Genomic DNA, 19,902 nt, shown 5'->3' on the forward strand with positions numbered 1-19,902 from the left:
TTCAAGCAATAAGGCATTTTGGTTCACAGGAGAATTTTATTTGTATAACTTTTTTCCATCTAGCAGGTTACGTATAAACTGCAGGTTCTGCTCAGAATCAGTTAATACATTCACTTGAGTAACTTGTTTGAAATAAAGAAGTACTTTTAGGAGTATGTTTACTACGCTGTACTTTTTACCTTTACTTGATTGTGAAGTACTGCTACTCTTCCTCTCTTAGCAATGCTTTCCAACAACTAATGGTGATGTCATACCATGAATCTCTGTCTCTGTATATGGAACGGTTGCCATGGCAGTCATGTATAACAACTGTCAGAGGCTTTGGACTCCTTGTAAGATTGACCGCTACAGCATCACTATGTGCTACGACTCTTTGAAGATACTTGGATGATATGAATTTAATTTCCCTTTTGGGGTAAATAAAGTACCTTTTAATTTGAATCATAAAGAAGGAAATCTTTGCTTAGTAAAACAAGGTATATTTTTATTGTTAAATTCCAATTAAATTGCCCTCTTTACCTGTGATAAAATGCAATCAAAGTAGGATGTTCGGGTTAGGTTCTATGTGTGAACCTTTCTTGGACTCGCATATATCAGTGCAGCACTGTTACCCAGAGTATAGTTTCTACACCACAACAAATGTGCTCTAAACTTAGTCGGGCTTCTCCGGTTACAGGCAGTTATTTTAACCAGGTGTGTTTAGAGGCAACTTAAAAACTCCAGTTGCCACAGTCTGAACTGTTTCCCACATTTCCTGCCCTCCCTTAATTCGATTTTATCAACAGCGAGGCTATTTTACAACAAAATTAACATATATTACCTTTTTTATTATTATTAAAAATGACTGGAGCATGTTTATTTGTTTGGAATTTCCCAGAAGCTATACTAGTAGACTTGCCTTAACCTGATACTGGAATTTGAAAAATAAACTCTTACACACTGATCTGTTCAGAAAACAGTAATGTTATTGAGAAGTCAATTCATTTGAGGAACTTTATCACAAAGTGAAACACGTAATAATTACACACATATGACTGCAGGCTCTTAGGAATCACAAACCCACCTACAGTCTGAGTTCAAAGTGCTCCAATAGAAAAAATAAATTAATTAATTAAATGGTGAGATAGTAAACAACTGAGCTGCACTGTGGATCAACTTCCCAGGTGTTACTAGATTAATGTGGCTTCTTTTAATCAATGTCATCATCAAGCCTCTGCAGGAGAACATTGTGGTCAAGCTCAACATTGATATTCACAGAACAGTTAGTCGATTAGGAGCTTACTGATAACATTCCCACTTGCTCCTCTCATCACAAACTGCACTACCAAGTTGATGCGCTGCTTTAACTGGCTCTATGGCTTAAGAACCTACATGGACAAAAAAAACAGGAAGGTGTGCCTACATGTCATGTGAGGGGGAGCTGGAGACTTATCACAATTTAAAAAAAACACAAACTCCCTGTTCCCTGCATTTTTCTTCTTCAAATATTTAACATTTTTCACCAACTGACTCAGTTGAATTTAACCCTCCTGTTATGTCGCGGGATTTAAAGTTTAACTTTTTTTTTTAAATAGTTGGAAGCATTTTTTCTGCATGAAACGTTTTCTATTTTAATAGGTGCACTCTACATATAAATTGAAAATGTATTCATTTTACACATTTGCACCACGCCCTGCATCTACTTTTTACATAGATACTGTTCGGGTCAATTTGACCCGGCAGTCAAGTTGAAAGGTAAAAAGTGTAAAAAAAAATGTGCAATTCCAATAAATACTCTCTGGCAAGGGAGTCCTAAACACATTACACACTGAAGGTGCATGTGATATACCAGTCACTGTCAGAGGTCAGGAAATGAGCAGCTTTCTTTATTATTTTTCTGTAGAAAATATAATAAAGAAAGCACCTACCAGGGCCTACTAGGATGGCAGTAACATATCACAGATATCATGTCAGTCTTTGAGCTACTCATGCCTAGTGCAATACAGAAAATCATTCTTGAAATGACAAATCTTGAAGGAAGGAGTGTTTTTAGAGAACTGGAAGGAGCTGGATCAAACGCATTTACATACATATATTGGAAATGGTTTAATTATGATTTTTGGTCATTTTAAATCTAAATGTCTTTATAAACCCAGAATCACGGGAACTTGGATAGTTTATGGTAAACTGGTAAATTAAAAAAATTGTTTATTATTGTTCACAATTTTAGGAATGCGTGAACACATTAATGTCAAAATTTATCGATACTTTCCGAATGATAAAACCCAGTTCATCTGTGACCAGTTCTGCTCATCAGAAAGGTTAGAAGAAAAAAAACAAAAAACACCCTAAACATTAACGTCGCTTCTCACCGCTTCAGAGCGCGCACGCAGGAAGTTCCTGTCCTGTCGAGAACGCGAGATATGACGTAAGCCGCTTGCCCGCGCAGCGATGATGGCGGTGCGTGAACGCGCAGTAAAAGTAATGGCTGCTCTGGATCGGCGGGTACCTAGCCTCGATGAATTCGTTGGTCAAAGCTGGACTGCCTGGGCCGACTGGGCTAGTGTGATAGCGGCAGATGGTAAGGAACCATCCTGACACAAACATTAGCAGCTGCGGAGCCGATCAGCCATTCCTCCGCGACTATTTTTCTTCAAAACGGATGGTAGAACTAACCATGTTACCCAAACAAAGACCCTGCCGGGTCCTAGTGCTGGATGGATAACATGTTGCTCCCCTCTGCCTCCTTCTACATGTATAGTCTTACAAGAAGATAACCCCATATTAAAAATGAAGTCATGGGGGCTGTGATGTGTGTGCTACTGCTGCGGCCATGAAGGAAGCTGCCAGTGCTTTAGGGACACGGTTCGGTTCAGGGTTAGCAGTCAGGCAGCAGTGGCAGCACAGCGGAAGGAGGCTAGTCCGACTGGCTGGGCGAGCAACTTCTCACCCTGGGAAGCTAAGCTAGCCCGGTCCGCCGCTGTGAGGCGGTTAGCCTGAGATGCTAACGCTAGCCGGAGGATCAGAGCAGACACCGGTGACGGAGGAGGAGTCTGATGCTGCTGCCACCATGGAAATACTGGCCCAATCTCTGATATTAGCAAGCGTTACTTAGTGTTCTCATTGACTTGTGCTAATATTTCCAGCTTTGCGGCTTCAGCAATGCCCGCGTGTGACAGTGTGTTTGACAGGAGACCTCACCTGTCACTGATGCATAAAAAACCCTCCTGTCTTTGTCAGTTTGAAGTATGTGCGCTAACTCAGAGTGTTGTAGCCACTCACACAGCCACCTCTGCTGATGAGGTGGCTGTGTGATAAAGTCCCAGCTGTTGCAATAAAACAAACAAAACACACAGAACACCCCCCCCTGTCCCCCCCTCACACACACACACAGAACTGTATCAGCCAAAGGGGAGAAGCTGCTGACCTACAATCCCATCATTTATGTAACACTCCATAAGGATGTGTGAAAGCATGAATGAATGAGAACAGAGGCATCTCTCTAAAGCTGAACATGCATGTTCTAACGTTTTCAGGGCCTGATGTGGACGACTGCAGCAAAAATGGGAAGAAGGCTGCAGAAGCTATGTCACTCAGTAAAGAGGGTAAGTCATTTTAGTCATGTTTGCATGTGACTTTAAAAAAAACCTTCAGCAGTGTCTGAGAAAGTGACTCGAACCCCTTCAGATTATATATCCAGTCGGGAAATCTAATCTGACAGGATGGCAGATGCACAGCATATGTGTGAGGTGAGAAATCAACAGAATGTGGTCCAGGTGTATGCCTTACTGAGGATGCTGCACAACAACTTTGCTTGTATTAGCAGTCCTGAGTGGATTTGAGCATCCTGCAGGAGGGTTGCATTGCTTCCGCCTTGAGTCAGATATCGTCGCTTCCGTGATCCCAGCTGGATGTGCTGCATGTGCACCGTTTAATCTGCCAGATATTAGAATCCTCTGTTTTCTTTTGATCAGCTCTGATTGGAGATCAGAAGCTCAAATACTAAAAAAGAAGAATCAGATTTTATGTTTTTCTTGACATTCATCAACTAACAACTCCGTTTTCTGTCGATAAACGCACAAATCAACAGCATAAAGTTTGATGCACTATGTCCTACTTTGTTTTTTTAGCCACTTTGTGGGGAGGAGGGGGGGACAGAATCAGAATTGGTCAAAACGGCAAAATTGGACTCGACTAACAGAGAAACAGAAATTAGCATCAGTAATGCGAAGAGGTAAGTTTTATTAATTATATTAAGAATCAACTTTAAAATCTGATTTTAATAAATACTAATTTAAACAAACACACACACTAAAAGAGAATCCTCTCTGCTACGCTGCCTCTGTCTCAAATGTAAAAGTAACTTTGTTGTAGTCCTACACCTGATCTCAGTTTTTATGCCAAAAGTATTTCTGTGAAACAGATTTTATTTTTTTTTTTTTTAGATTCAGGTACAAAAACAATCAAACTGAGTCGCCTGTGACTTGTCGGCTCTGTCCTCTGTGGTCCACTACCTGTTGCTACTTCCTTTATAGACGAGAGTTTCAGTATTGATTCGTGGGTGGCCGCCATTTTGTTTCCGGTGGGCTGAGCTGACTTAGTTGAATTGATGGAGGAAATATCTTAATAAGCTGTTTAGAGAGGTGGTGGTGTTTAAGCGCTTGTACGCTGCAAGATATGAAATTATGAATCACTGAATTTACACCTTGTGTTGTAGACTTTATTAAATGACTTTTTGGTAATGTTGACTTTCTAAATAACTGCTAAGTTTGATTTCTTTTTTTTATTTTTTGGTGATAATATAGATATTGCTCCTGGTGAAAGAGATGAACCACATGCTGTGTTTCAGACTTCTAGTCAGGGCTAAGTGCTGCTATAACTCTTTCTCATGGCAGTAGCCAAATATTAGCAGAAAGTGAGACTTGATGTCTTTGGAAATAAATCTGTTCGTAATTTTAGTCTCAACGTCATAAACTGTTTAATTAGGCCGCTACGCAGACAGGAAGTGGAAGAAGGGAACTGCAGAACACACTGTGAGGACAACATCTACGGGACACACTCGCTACCTCTAACTGGCCTATTGAAGCCTCTTTCACACACTTCAGTTGAGTCTATTTGTGCGATAATATTTCACAACTTAAGACACTTTGCAAAACAGACCAATTCAGTTTCTACATAAAAACATATGTAGTTTTTATGGAGAAATTCAGATGACTTCTGATTTGAAGTAGATCCCGATGATTACAATGTGAAGCAGTTTAAATTAATCTATCCATTTTTCTGACGATTAACCGATTTATAGGATAAACATTTTTTGGATTGTGCACATTTTTGTATTGAATCACTTAAACTTTTTTTTTTTTTTTTTTTTTACACAATGTTAGAAATGCATAAAAAAAATGCCAATAGACAAATGCTGAAATTCCTTTTTTACATTGGAAAATAAATATTTAATTGACTAAAATGCACCAACAGCGTTCCTTTAGTGAACACTTGATCATTTGTAGCAAAGGAAGCATCTGCAGATAAAAAAAGAAGTCATTCTAACCTCAGAGAAGCTCGGCTCTTTCTGCTGATCATATTTTGGATTAGCAGCTCAAGGCAGCAAATGGTGCTTAATGGGAGATTTATTTATTTTATTTGCAGAAATTGAATCAGGTAAAGCAAAAACTTCCACTTGAGGAATTCTGGGTAGAACAGATTTACAATTTTTTTTTAAATGTTTTTTTGTTTTTTTTTCTTGTCCAAAATGCAAATTGTATATATATTTTTGTACAGTTTTGACTTAATCACAGGTCTGAGTGTGTGACCTGTATACTCCAGTTAGTGATTAATAGACTAGTAAATTAGTTGAGGGCTATTTCAACAAATCATGCTTGAGTGCATAAAGCACGCCGTTCTCTTCTCGTTCTCTCTGAATGCCAGACATGTCCATCTTTGGCCTGTACCCGGGCCACGATGACTTCTACCTGGTGGTTTGCAGCCACTGTGGCCAGGTGGTGAAGCCTCAGGCCTTTGAGAAGCACTGCGAGCGGAGACACGGGCCCCTGGCCAAGCTCTACGGCAAGCTGCGCTCTCCCACGCCGGCCCTCCAGCACCAGAGACCCTACCACGGCCACTCTCCCTCACACGGGGTCAACCCCCCCTCTGCGTCGTCGTGGGAGGCTCGAGGGCCGAGCGTGGGGCAGCCACGGCCCGCGCCCTCTTCCCCCTCCACCCCGCCTCAGTACAGATACCCGAAGAACGCCAAGGACGGAGTACGGTAAGAGACCCGAGGGTTAAGCCCGGTGGTAGGGCAGTCCACCAGCGGCCCTACCACCACGGTTCTGTATTACAAGATGTTAAAAGTTACAAAAATTCAGATGTGCATGAGAGGGCATCATAATTTGGAAGCAATAACGTGTGAGGCCAAGTTTAATGAGTCATCTATAAATAACCAAATAATGCTTAGCCTGGTGGAGGGGCAGGTAAAGTCTGGTGGCCCGCCAGGCTGACAGTATACAGGGGGAAACCTGGACTAGAGGACTTGATGTTTCATCATGATACTTTGTGTTGTTATTCTGATTGTGATGAAAGTCAATCAATCAATCAGTCACCTTTATTTACACCATTAGGTAGGTTTGGTTACTGTGAGGTGAGCCTTAAATAAATAAATGTTTTTATTGAAACTAAAGTGTTGGGTTTGTATGAAAAAATAAATTGTGCATAAAAAGAGTTACTGACATATGATTGTGTCCATGGATTTGACCATCACAGTCATAATTTGGAATCTAGTGTGACAAAATCCTTATGATAAGAGATTGAACAGACGTATTATACTTTTTTTGTTGTTGTTGTTGTTGTTTCACTTGGTGAGTTGCCCCGATGCTGAGGCCATCTCTCCTCCTGCCCCCCAGGCTTTCGCCCCTGGAGAAGTCCTTCCACAGCAACCACAAAGAGGCAGCCGTGTTCAAGCAGCCGCCGCCCCTGGAGCCTCCGGTCTTGTCTCCACCTCCGTCCCTTCGAGACCCTCCCTGGCCGCACGGGGCCCCACCCGCTGGCCGGCCAGCATCCAGCGAGAAGCCACCCCCACAGAGGAAGGACTCACCCCAGCTGTCTGCCATGATGGGCCACCGGGTCCCCAGGCCATACAACAAAGTGGCCTCCAGTAAGTCGACATTGAGCGTTCAGGCACAGGCCTGTCTGGTCAGCTTAGATCCAGATATTAGTCATATTGATATTAATACATTTATGGAATGTGACTGTATGTTCTGACATATGAAATTTGTTTGATCTGTTGTCATAGTGATTATATTTGGAGTTTCATTGCAATTTTGGACAAAAGAGTCCAAAACGACAGAACTGGTGAAAGTAGGATCATGTTGGCATGGAAACAAAGTAAGACATCCTTTGTCTTACTTCTGTGTTACACTGGTAATAATAATGAATGACTTGGGCTACGTTCACACACACAGGGTCTCGATGCTCAGTTCTGTTTGTTTTTTGCCGAAATCCAATATTTATTTATTAATTTTTGCGTGGTCATTCACACTTCTGTCAGACTTCTGTGTGAACGGAAACCCAAAGCGACCAGCATGCGCAGAAGAAGAACGTAGACGTCACACAGGTGCTCTCTGTTTCTGGAAGCAATAATGAGTGGAGACGTAAATGGATTATATGACGAAGGAAGCTAATAAAAAGAAAACACAACTAACAGCGATTAGCACTGACTGCAGCTTCTGTGGAGAAGTTATGTGTTGTAACGCAACTCCTGGTCTCAGTGTTGTGGCTTTATTTTGATGTGACTTCAATTCAACTCAAAGATATTTTATTTCCCAGAGGTGAATTAAAAGTTGTCGTAACTCAGTTCATCCAAGTGTCTTCAAAGAGTTGTGGCAGATGCCTGATGCTGTGGGCTGGAAGGATCTCCACTAGCATTCAGTCTTGCAGTGAATCTGAAAAGGCCTCTGACTGAAAACACTGTTGCTGTATGACGGCATCATGCCCGTCATGACAAGCTAACAACTCAGTTTCATGTCAGCAGATGATATTCCACAGCAACATGTTCTGGATGACTCAAACAGAAGTTATCAGCTCTGATAATCCACCTCATTTGCTTTTGCCGCTCCTCTTTATATTTCCCTCTGGCCATACTGCCTTGTTGGAGTAGGGCAGTGTTTCCCAACCCTGGTCCTCAAGGAAAACTGTCCTACATGTTTTAGGTATTTCCTTGCTTCAATCCAGCTGATTTCAATTGATGGCTGATTAACAGGCGTTTATTGAAGTGCATTCAGTTGAATCAGGCACATTAAAGCAGGGAAACCTGTAAAACATGGAGGACAGTGTGCCTTGAGGACCAGGGTTGGGAAACCCTGGAGTAGGGGATATGATTGTTGCGATGGACAGAAGAGATGACTTGAACTTTCCTATACTTACTGCTTTTTGGTTTTCTCTACTATTGTATTTTCTCTTTATAAACTAATGTACATGGCATTGTTGCCACATTGTTTTATATTAATTTTCACTTCTAAAACGTTGCATGTTTTTTTTTATTTTTTTTTTTTATTAAACTTCCATCTAATCATTGCCCTTCTCTACATGTCTTGAAACAACTAATTTGAGTATTTAACATGCATTTGAAGGCTTGGATGGCATAGTGATGCTTTTTGTCTGTAACTCAGTATTTCACTGGATTTTTTTTCTTCCCAAACATTAACTTTTTATCTCAAACGTTACCTCTATGCATCTATATCTGGGCCTCCATTCTTTCAGACCTGTCTGATCTTTTACTGAAATGCTCTGTGTGTCCTCAGAAAGAGAGTGCGATCTGGACAAGCACTGCGGCGTCCTCGACCCTGACAGGAAGAAGGTCTGCACTCGACTCCTGACATGCAACGTGAGTAACACACAAACTGGGCTAGCCTGGTGCTAACATGCAAAGAAGAGAAGACAAACCTTTCAGTAACTGCAGTGAAAGCTGGTTCTACAAAGCTCTGACTCAAGGATGTTCAGACTTGAATGTATCTTTCTACTTCACTGTTCTTCACTACCGTCTGTGTTGATCTTCCACTTGAAATCCCTTTAGAATGTGTTTGAGCTAAAAGTTGTAAAGTGACATAAGGTTAGAAAAAAAGGTTTGATCTGGACAGGAAGACTCCTGTTATTATGACTGTTTTAAAAAAAAATTTTTTTTATCTGAAGTAGCATGTAAAGGTCAGAGGTCAGGTCCAGACAGGATGACTGTCTGATTATCATTTCCTGGTTAACAGAAAATGACAAAATAAACACCTGTCCAATAACAAGTTTGCTTCTGTTAACTCTTAGCATCATGTTGACATTTTAACTTCACATTGAGAAGTGCTTCAAAACAACATAAAACCAAAAAAATTCATTTTTATCATGTTATCCCCTCATCATAAACATGCCTGGAGAGTTGCCTCAATTCTTTCACGCATGTTTGAGAAAAATCCTTTAATCCCCGTGGCAACCATTCAGATGTGCGAAAAGGTTCTAGGTTCCTGGGTGGAACCTAGAACCGCCTTCGAGACGAATCTCGTCCTCAGAGCTGCAGTTTCCAAGCTTTTGAGCTTCCGCCTCACAGAGCAGCTTTCTCCCACTCGGCTCCTTCAGACTAGCCACCAGCAATTGGCAAACACCTGGTGGAAGTGCACATCTGCTGAGCTCATTATAGAAGCTACTTCTTAGTGCAAAGCTGGTAAAAATGTTATTAAAGGGTTAACAGAGGAGCCCTGTTCTGATGACTTCCTGAAGGCGGAGTTTCACAAAGAGCAGGAGTTTCTTAAAGAGACAGAAGCCCAATTTTAAGGCGGTAAATTCCGAAATTGAATTTCTTTTATGTCATATTTGATACAAATAGCGTTTTTAAACCAACTCAAGGTAACAGTTACTTGATTGTGCTATAAAATGATACTGTGTGGCTCTCATCCATTTTCTAAAGAAATAAACATCTGATAATCAAATTAAATCAGCATTTTGTCTCACCATCTACAAACTGTTACTAGTTGCGCAACATTTGGGGCCCCATCACAAATTAGCGAACGCTCCTTTTATTTTCTGTTCTAAGCCACCTCCTGTGTCCTCATCCTTTAGATCCACTCCATCCACCAGCGCAGGAAGGTGGTGGGTCGCAGCAAGAACTTTGACCAGCTAGTGGCAGAACTTAAGATGAAAGTCCGAGAGAAGGGAGCCCACGCCCTGGATGGAGGCTTCTCTACTGGAGGGTCACCCAGTCCGGAGGCCCCCAGGGAACAGGCCGGTGTCCCCCACTGCAGGAGACCTCTGGCCAGCCTCCCTGCGTTCAGGTCGGGACACACAGAGCATGTGGATTCAATCGGCTTATTTCACCTCAGCGTAACACGCACCAACGAACCGTTGTTGACGTTTCCAGAATGTAGCGGAACTTTTTGACATTTCTAGTTCATCTTTAGGAAGTTTGGTGCCTTTCGGACAACACAATAACTTTTCAAAAGGAAAAGCTTTCTAGCTTCCGCTGTTGGGGGCAACAACCATGTTGTTGTGGTTGTTGTTGTTGTTGTTGGAGGAGGAGGAGGAGTGGATTCCAGAACCTCTTGATCGTCACACTGGTTCATAAAACGGGTTTGGAAAACCCACTACCGCCCGTCGAAGCTGTTAAATGATAGAAATAACCGAATAGAGACTAAATATAGCTGAAGAGCAAATAAGAAAGGATTTAAGTGAGCTGATGTTTGGTGTTCATTAGGGCTGAAACGATTAATCTGATTAATTGTGATGAATCAATTATTGAAACCATGCACTAACTTAGTTATCAATTAACTGGAGTATACAGACGGAAACGAGCCATTTGCTGAAAGAATGACACACTCAGAGAAGTAATTGAGCCAGAACTGTACTAAACATACAGACATTTTATATTTAAGATGAAACAAAAACCTTAATCTATAAATCTGTTGTACCCTGAACTCCTCAAGTGTCATTGTGAGCTTCACCTGGTTCATATTTTGTAAAGGAAAGGAAAAAAAAAACATCTAGCACCTTTTGGATTATTTATTTTTAGCTGTAGATGCTTCTTTGCTACAAATAACCAAGGAACTGAAGGAATGCTGTTGTTGCATTCCTTATAAATATTTATTTTCTTATTTAATTAAGGACTTTCATCTTTTAATGTATTTCTAACACTGCGTAAAAAAGGGTTAAATGGAAAATCAGCACAATGTGCCAATATATTTATGATTAATCATCAGAATAAACACTAGATTCTTGAAGAACTAAAATAATGGTTATCTGCTTCCCTAGAGTGTGTGTGTGTGTGTTTTTTAAAGCGAGTGTGACTCTGCGTTCCAGTCGGTCCATGGCCGTGTCGGAGTGCGCCCCGGAGGAGGAGAAGCAGTGGCAGGATGAGGCGGGGCTCCGGGCCCCGTCCCCTCTGCTGCATGGACACATCTCCACTGACGACAGCGAGGCCGAAGCAGCTGAAGAGCTGTCAGACTTCTCTTCGTCTACCACACACCCCACACCTGCAGCGGTAACTCGTCCCCCCACTCAGCACGCACTTCTGATTTAAAAAAAAAAAGAAGAAAGAAATACACTGGGAGAAGGAACCCCGACCCCAAAGACCAGACCAGAATTGTTCATTTCTCTTGTAGGATTAGTTAGAATAAATCAATAGCAATATGAATCGCAATTAGACATTTGATCAGTATCAATAGATGATACATCTGATAGAGTATTCAATATATAGCATATTCTTTGAACTCTGATCTGAAACCACACAGCATTCTGGGAGACGTAGGCAGAGGAAAGGCTTTGTCCACTCAACCTCACAGCCAGCTTGGGTTGGTGGCATTAATCCACTCACTCACTCTTTGGTCAACCAGCAACAACTTGCTTGTTAACAAGCCGTTTCAAGAACCCTCTCTCCCCAACTGTGGTTACCTAGCAACAACCTGTTAAGTAACTTGCGCAGCAGCAGTTTCAGGTTTTGCCACCGTGTCTCAGAACTTCTTAAAAATAAAAAAACAAAAGCATGGAGTGAAAATTGGATAAAACAGGAAAGGTCATGCCACCAGTTTGACTGTATTTCATAGATTTAAAGCAAAAAAAAAACCCTAATAATTATCGATATCGACTGATATGAGATAATTATGTCTTGAAAAGTTTTCCAGCCAAATCTTCCTATTTTCTATTCACATTTAGAATCAATATTTGCAAAACTATAATGTCAACATCTCATGCCGAGGAGTGATTCATTATTACAATATTCACATGAACAGTAATGCAGAAGCGTTCATTGTTTCTAAAAATAATAGCAAGATTTGACACCCCCCACCCCATCCACCCACCAGACTTTAAAGGGAAATTACAACAGTTTGACTTGGCTTTCAGGAAGTTTTTAATTGTGTTTTTAAGAACAATCCCACCTGGGTGGCAGAATCCAATAGGTAGTGAGAAATGTCTGGATCACCAGCCTGATTACATACTCACTGTTCAGACTTTTGCTGAAAGCAGCAAATAATTATTCACAAAGAGAGGAAATGCAGTCATCCCGTAACCATGACGGGACGATTATAACATGAAAGCAGAAGTGTTTTGGTTCCTCATACCAGGCTCAGTGTAACAGAGATAACGTGAATTTAAATGGTCCATGAAGAAACGTCTGAACGGCGATGATTGGATTTGATCAATTACTGAATTGATCAAATTTGTTTTTAAAGAATTTTGATTCTCAGAAGAATAAATTCTTGTTGAGATTCTGCAAAAATCTCATTGTGGTCAGTTGTTGCTCATCTTGATCACGAATGAGTCTTGTGATCCCGTCTCTTCAGGTGTGCTCGTTCGGCAGCCACTCGTTGGGTCATGGGATCTACACGTTTGACAGAAGGCTTCACCACGTGCGATCGGCCCTCAGCAGCATGCTGGAGCAGCACATCAGCGCTCATCTATGGAAGTAAGAGTCCCCAGCTCCCTCTGAGCTCCTGTCACCTTCATGGGAGTCCTGCATGCATCTTGCAGTCTGTAAATCTGTGTTCACGTCACCTGAAATAACACGTTGGAGTTTTGTGATCTTACCTGGTGAAAACCAGCACCAAAATAAAGATAGTTGTGCTATTTAAAATTAATGTCACTAATAGAATATGTTGGTTCTATGGCTTTATTTCAGATATTTTCAGATTTTTGTCTTTTTAAAACTTGTTTCTAGAGCAAATATCTTATTTTACTTGGAAAAGTTACTTGAACTAACTTTCAAATAACTTGTCAGCAATTTATAGGAGCTTGTTTCAAGTCAGTCATTCCTTAATATTGATGAAAAAGTACTAGGTCCATCCATCCATCCATCCATCCATCCATCCATTTTCTAACACCCTCTTTCCTACCGGGGTCGGGGGTTGCTGGTGTTTATCTCCAGCTAACGTTCTGGTCGAGAGGCGGGGGTCACCCTGGACAGGTTGTCATTCTGTCTCAGTCCTAGTTCCATTATTATTTCATTTCTTATTGAAATGGTAATGGCAGATTATTTCATTTATAACAAGACATTTTCCAATGAAACAATCTGCCAACAGAACTTGTACTTTTTCCTCAATATTAAGGAATTATTGACTAAAAACTACATCCTATAAATTACTGAAAAGTTAGATGAAAGTTAGTTTTATCTTATTTCAAGTATCAGATGTTTGCACCAGAAACCAGATCATAAATACTTGGTAAGATTTTGTGTTTAATAGTGTCTAATAGTGGAGGGTGGAGGAAGGTGGAGGAGGTTGGAGCTCGGCGTTTTCTGCCACCTCTTTGCCAACTAGTTAGACCATAGTCTAAATTTCTTAAATGATTTATGTCTGTTCTGATATCCAGGCTGTAAATGTTTTCTATTTTCTATGTTTTCTATTCAGATTTGTTTTACTGAATGCATCATGGATTTATTCATGGATCCTTTTCTGCTTTTTGTTTTTTTCCCCAGGAAAATACCTCAAGCCACAGACCTTCTGTCACCAACCTCCTCAGCCAAGTCCATCACTTCTTCTTCTCCTGTCTCCATAGCAACCTCCTCCTCCTCTTCGTTTCATTCTAAGGTCCGCTCAGGCAGCCACATCAGCTCGACTCTCAAAAACGCGTCGTCCTCCCCCAGCCGGGGGCCGGGCAGACCTCTGACCGCGCCGCAGTCGGAGAACTCTGGCGCTGGTTTTGCCGGTTCTGGTTCTGGTTCTCACCCCCTGTCCTTGGGGAAGCCTGGCCTGGGGCGTCAGGTGGTGGCGGGCAGGTCCAGGAAACCAGTGGGGCGACCCAGCAAGCAGATGCTGAAGCTGCGAGAGGAGGCGGCCACCGCCGCCGCATTCCGCAAACGCAAGGCCCCGTCGCAGGAAGGAGAGCACTCCGGCCCTGAGAGGAACTGCATCATCCTGCAGGACAGGGGACCCCCACCATCCTCCTACTCCTCTTCCTCCTCCAAGGCCCCCTCTTCCTCCCTACACCCTCACGGACAGACCAATGGTACTCTCTCCCCCAGCAGTAAGCCCCGCCCCCAGCCGCCCCCCTCTGAGTCCCACTCCCCCGCCGCCAAGGCGGTGTGGACTTACAAGCGGACTCTCCCCCCTCTGAGCCATGCCTCCCCCCCAGACCCCTCCCCTGCCACTAACTCCCACAGTCGGACCGGTGTGGGGGACTCGGGGCTGCTGGGCCAGGGCGGCGGGGGGAGAAACTTTCTGGAACATCAGGGACTGAAGAAACGGAAGGGGGGAAGCATGGAGGAACTTCCCCCCTCATCCAGACTCTCGGTGCCGCGCCTGCCTTCGTCCTCCTCCAGCTCTGGCTCCTCATCCTCGCCACGCTCCACTTTCTACCCCTGGAAGGACAGCAAGAGTGGCAGTCTGGACGGAGACATGGACAAGAAGCTGGCCTCACAGAAGGTGGGTTTACCTAACCTCACCAGGAAAATAACACCGGGCGCGTTTACAGGTGTGTCTGAGGAATATTGATGATCCGTCAACGTTAAAGAAACTAAAACAGAGACAATCTGATATTTAACACTGAAGCATAGTAAATGAAGAAGAATTCTAAAATGTTTAGTTTGTCAATTTGTCAGAAGAGACAAAGTGACAAAATAAATATAAATATATTTTTATATTAAGGATTTATTTTATTTTTTTTGGTCTGGTGGCCTTTATTTGATAGGGAATGGATAGAAAAGTGGGTTGTGAGAGAGGGTAAAGGTCAACAGGCCAGTGATCAAACCTGTGACAGCTGCGTGGAGGACTGAGGCTTCCACACAGTCAAACTGGTGGGAGAAAGAAAAAGGAAACTCTGAGCAGGAAGCTATGTGCTCTACAGAAGGAAATAAGCTCTTGTTTTACCAAGAGTGTGATGAATACTGGAAAATAAATTGTAACAGCTCAGCTGCATCAATGTTTCACACCTCTGTCCGGTGATTAGGTGTCAGGTGACTCCCAGCAGCTGGTTTTTACTGTCATGCCTGCAGTGAACATAAATTAGGTTTTCCGAAACCCAAAACAACCAAAACTCTCCCTGGAAACCCCAGTCGTCTTGGCAACTGGTGACCTCCTAACACCTGGGATTTAATATCTCTGTAAACTCTTTGGTTTAATCCAAAGGCCTTCTGCCGATCCCTCCTCCCCTCCCCCTATTTTTAATTTAAGAAACTCAGTGATAAAGGCAGCATTGTGTGAAGCACGAGCATGAAATGCAAATAAAGTCCAACTCGGACGTTTCACCATCATGTGGCAAAGATGAGAACGGTTAGGAAGCAGCACCGAGGCAAAAACAACCAGCTTCGTTTCGTGGTTCTGATTCAGCTGCACTTTCCTTCCAGTTAAAACCGTCATGGACACACAGCAGTTTTCTGTACAGAACCGAATCCCCGTGTTGCACACCCTACCCAAACAGATGGGTGAAATGAATTAGTGTTTGGAATCTTGTAGTAAGATTCAAAGATGGCACCAGCAAACCCAGCAAACAGTTTAAATACAAGTGTTTGTTATGGATGCAGTCCAACTTGCTGTTCCCTCATAGAAAACCAATTTGAATGCTAACCTGAACTTGAACTTGCATTGCTTGATAACCAGGATCATGTTTGGAATTGATTTAGAATCTATCTGTATGATGGCTTTAGATTTGTTGTGAATTGACGCTGTCTAATAAACAAAGCAAATTAAGTTTCATAAAAGGAACATAAAAGAATAAAAAACTTCATTTACATAGATTAAAAGACTTGATGTTAACAATTTGGGAATGACCCTTTAGCAGAGCTGTCGGCCATGTTGTGACTCATTCTGTGATCTTCACAGCCATCGTTTAAGCTATGGAAACCATTCAGTAGCCTTTGGCCTAAATGACCCACTGAGAGAGAAGAAGACAAGATGTCTTCTTCTCTCTTCTGAGAGATAAGAAGATGTCTTCTTCTCTCTCAGACCTCATCATCCTCATGATCCTGCTGTCTCCCTTGGCAACCAACATGCTGCTGCTCAGTCAGCTTTCTCCTCTCTAAACAGCTGCTCGGCGTTATCATTACAGAACGGACAGACTTTTAAATGAGTCTCCGTCTCTGACCGATATGCTGCAACAACATCGGGTCAACATGGCAACCAGTTATTTCCATTTACTCAAATGTTCTACATCCACTGTCCTGCTCTGGGTTTGGAAGCGTTCTTTTTCTCTCTTTTCTAGAGAGATACCTTCTTCTTCACATTTAATGGCGCATTTATTAATTGTACAACAACTTAAAGCCCAAACCGCATCTGTACAGAAACAACTCGACATAACGGGACCACAGAGTGAATGGAACGGACTTCAGGGTGGCTGATATAGTGGAGATTTGTATCGTATTAGAATATGACGATATCTGCATCATCCAGCAGGTTTATGCTCCTGTTCAAACTCATCACCTGGATTTTCCTTCTTTTTCATAAAGTCAATTTTTGTTGCAAAAGTCTAACTTTGACAATTATTGATGTTTTTGTTCTTTTTTTATTAAAGCCATGTCTGAGCCAAACTCCTAGATAGGATGTTCTACTACGGAAAGCAAAGTGTTATTTAAATCCAGTTTCTACTGGATACAGAGCAGCAACGCAGCGCCGTCCATTGGTGCGACTCTCTGAGGGGCCAGCAGAGGGCGCTTGCAGTGCCATAAAAAGCTGAAGGGATGATGATGGAAAAACAATGTAAAAATAAAAAATGTAATAGTAATTTTTTAATTCGATTTTTTTTTATCATGAAATATAATCTGTTTTTCAATCATCTATTAAAATGATTGTGACATGATCACCTTTCTGATTGGCTGTCAGCAGAGTTGAGTAGTAACTAGTTACATTTACTTGAGTAACTTTGGAGTATTTTTTCTAGACTGAACTTTTTATTTTTGCTTGAGTAATTGCATTTCATTATTTCTGGATTTGTGACCCACTGAATGAAAAACAAACATCAACACACACACACACACACAGCTGCAGTTTTTCTTAAAGTTTCAGAAGTTTTATATTGAAAGTAACTGATTTGAAAAAAAATTCTTTTGCCTGATTTTTTTAGTTTTTTTTTTTGTTTTGTTTTATTTTTCTAAAATCAGACTCACCTAAAATCAGACTCACCTAAAATCAGAAGTTATGATCTCAACTGATTCTGATCAGGTAAAGTCAGAATCAGTTGTCGAAGTGAGAATCCTAAAAGTTGGTGGTTCTTCACAAAGTCAGTAGTATTGTCTGTGTGTCCAAACAGACAATACTACTAATCCAAACAGAATCTACGGCTGTTTGGATAAGATTGCTGCTCCAACCTGTCAGGTGTTTGAATTCTCTCTTAACTCTGAATTGTTTTCTTCTGTCTTACAGCCAAAACTGCACCATTAAGTGTGCTTGCCTTACAAGCCACTAGGAGAGAGCCAGCTCCACTCAATCTGTGACTGGGCCAACAGGACTCTGTGTGTGTGTGTGTGTACGTGTACGTACGTATGTATGTATGTATGTATGTATGCATGTATGTGTGTATGTGTGTGCGCCTTTGTCTGCCGAGCAACCGCTCCAGTGTGAATGGGCCGGGTTGTGTTTGTGCCGTATTGACCTGTCTGTGTGCTGCGTGAGGATGGATGAACATGGGTGAGGAGGCCGGGATGAACCATAGAGTATGGATTTAGAAATACCTCAAGACCATCTGGTTATGCTGCTAAATTGGATATGTTGGTTTATTAAAAAAATTTATTAAAAATGTCATTTTCACTTGGTCTCTGTCCCTGTGATTGTTATTTTACCTTTTGTGCATTTGATCAGAGGGTACTGGTCAACATCCATGGACGTGAGCGTATTTGGATTTTATCTTTGAAATTAAGTGAAGCATATCAGATGTATAACACGACCTAACCTGACATTTGAAATAGTCAAAAAATGGCTGACTTTAATTGAAAAAGAGTGGAAATGCTGAAAAAACTTGATCAGAAGTATTTGCAGAATTCTGCCGGCTTTTTACATTTTCACCTTTACTTTGTGTTTTTAATGGACTGGGGAGGGATACTATGTTTACGTCCGGTTGGAAACGGACTTTTCCTTTCCTGAGACACTCTAACTCACAGCAGGTAATGTTCTGTAGGCATTGAACTCAAAGATGGAGGCGGGAGACCAAACATATGGGACAAAGAACCACAGCTGGTGGTGGTCTGCAGTCTCCTGACCCAGGACCCCCCAATCTTGGATATGTCTAGAGTCCCCGCCACCCCCACCCCCAAAAAAATAAATAAATAAAAGAAAAGAACGTTTGCATTTAAATATCAACCCCTACAATTGTTAGAACAATGGTTCAGTCCAACTTGAAGCTGGAGCAACAGCAGCGCTGAAATTCACTGGTTCCGTTAGAGCTGCTGAATTGAGTCGTTAACTGTGGCTCTGCAGCACAAACATAAACCCAACAGTAAGTAAATACTTAAAACAAAAGACATGTAACACCTTTTATTTACGTTCACTGCTCAATAAGAAGAAACACTTTAACGAAGATCAGATTGCAGTTCGTTATTTTCTTACTTTGGCTGAATCTTGATAAGCTGCCTCATTACCAAAACTGTTACGCTGCTTTCATAGACTTGAGCTTTTTTGTCAAAGGTAACAAACATCTCATTCATATTTAGGTACCGGTATTTAACTTTTAGTTAATTAGAAGAGTTTGAAAAGGGAGGGAAGGGCTGAGCAAGTGGCTGACTGCTCTGTGTGTGGGAGCCGAGAACAAATAGAAAAAACTAAAAGTTACGCTTTCATTTCTCACGGTCTTCAATGTAGAGCCTTTAAAACCACAAAATAAAATCTGAATGTTTTTCTATATAAACCCTGGTGCTTAAGTGTTACATTTAAGTTATAATACTATCCAGATATTCATTTCTATTTAGTTGTTGGTTCTCAGTCATCCAGGACATGGCAAAACTTAAAAAAAAAAGACTTTAAAATAAAGCAATTTAAGAAGTAAAAATTTAAATAGCCCATAACTTGTATTGGGAGCCATTACAATAAATCAATGTTTATGAGGAATTTTATTAAGAGCAGTTACTCATTAAAACTTTTATTATTTGGAACCTTAAATGTTTGTAAAGGTGTAGCAGAGATTAAATTAGTCAGACTGAACAAAACTCATTTAAGTAACATTTGAATTTTAGTTTTTACTTTTCTGCAGGGTGCTTAATGAGAATAAAACGTAAAGCTTTGGTTTAAAAGGATCACGCTGAAAAATGTCTGTCAATCTGAAATTCAAGTGGCTTTTGGGAAATATGAAAAACTTACGACCTGAAAGAGAAGGATATAAGCTATTATGCTTATTCATATTTGAATGATTCTTACAGTAATATGCTGTACTATGTAAATTAAACATGGAAGGTCACTCTAGTTAGTGTGTGTGTGGATGCAAGTTCTCCCAGTGCTCTCTACAAACAACCAATCAGAGACGTGAGGTGGGTTTTAGCCTGTCAAT

General features: G+C 41.4%; 1 protein-coding gene across 1 annotated transcript; it reads left to right on the top strand.

Annotated features, from left to right (window-relative positions):
* The first annotated feature begins 2,342 nt into the window (after positions 1 to 2,342).
* atxn7l2a (ataxin 7-like 2a) lies at positions 2,343 to 18,173 on the top strand. Its single transcript, XM_044121465.1, has 10 exons — positions 2,343 to 2,560; positions 3,516 to 3,584; positions 5,905 to 6,241; positions 6,876 to 7,126; positions 8,772 to 8,854; positions 10,069 to 10,280; positions 11,302 to 11,482; positions 12,783 to 12,904; positions 13,913 to 14,858; positions 17,790 to 18,173. The coding sequence occupies exons 1-10, from the start codon at positions 2,431 to 2,433 to the stop codon at positions 17,805 to 17,807; spliced, it is 2,349 nt and encodes a 782-aa protein (XP_043977400.1). The 5' UTR covers positions 2,343 to 2,430; the 3' UTR covers positions 17,808 to 18,173.
* The last annotated feature ends 1,729 nt before the right edge of the window (positions 18,174 to 19,902 follow it).

Source organism: Gambusia affinis, linkage group LG07 (assembly GCF_019740435.1).
Source record: "Gambusia affinis linkage group LG07, SWU_Gaff_1.0, whole genome shotgun sequence".
Lineage (NCBI taxonomy): Eukaryota > Metazoa > Chordata > Actinopteri > Cyprinodontiformes > Poeciliidae > Gambusia > Gambusia affinis.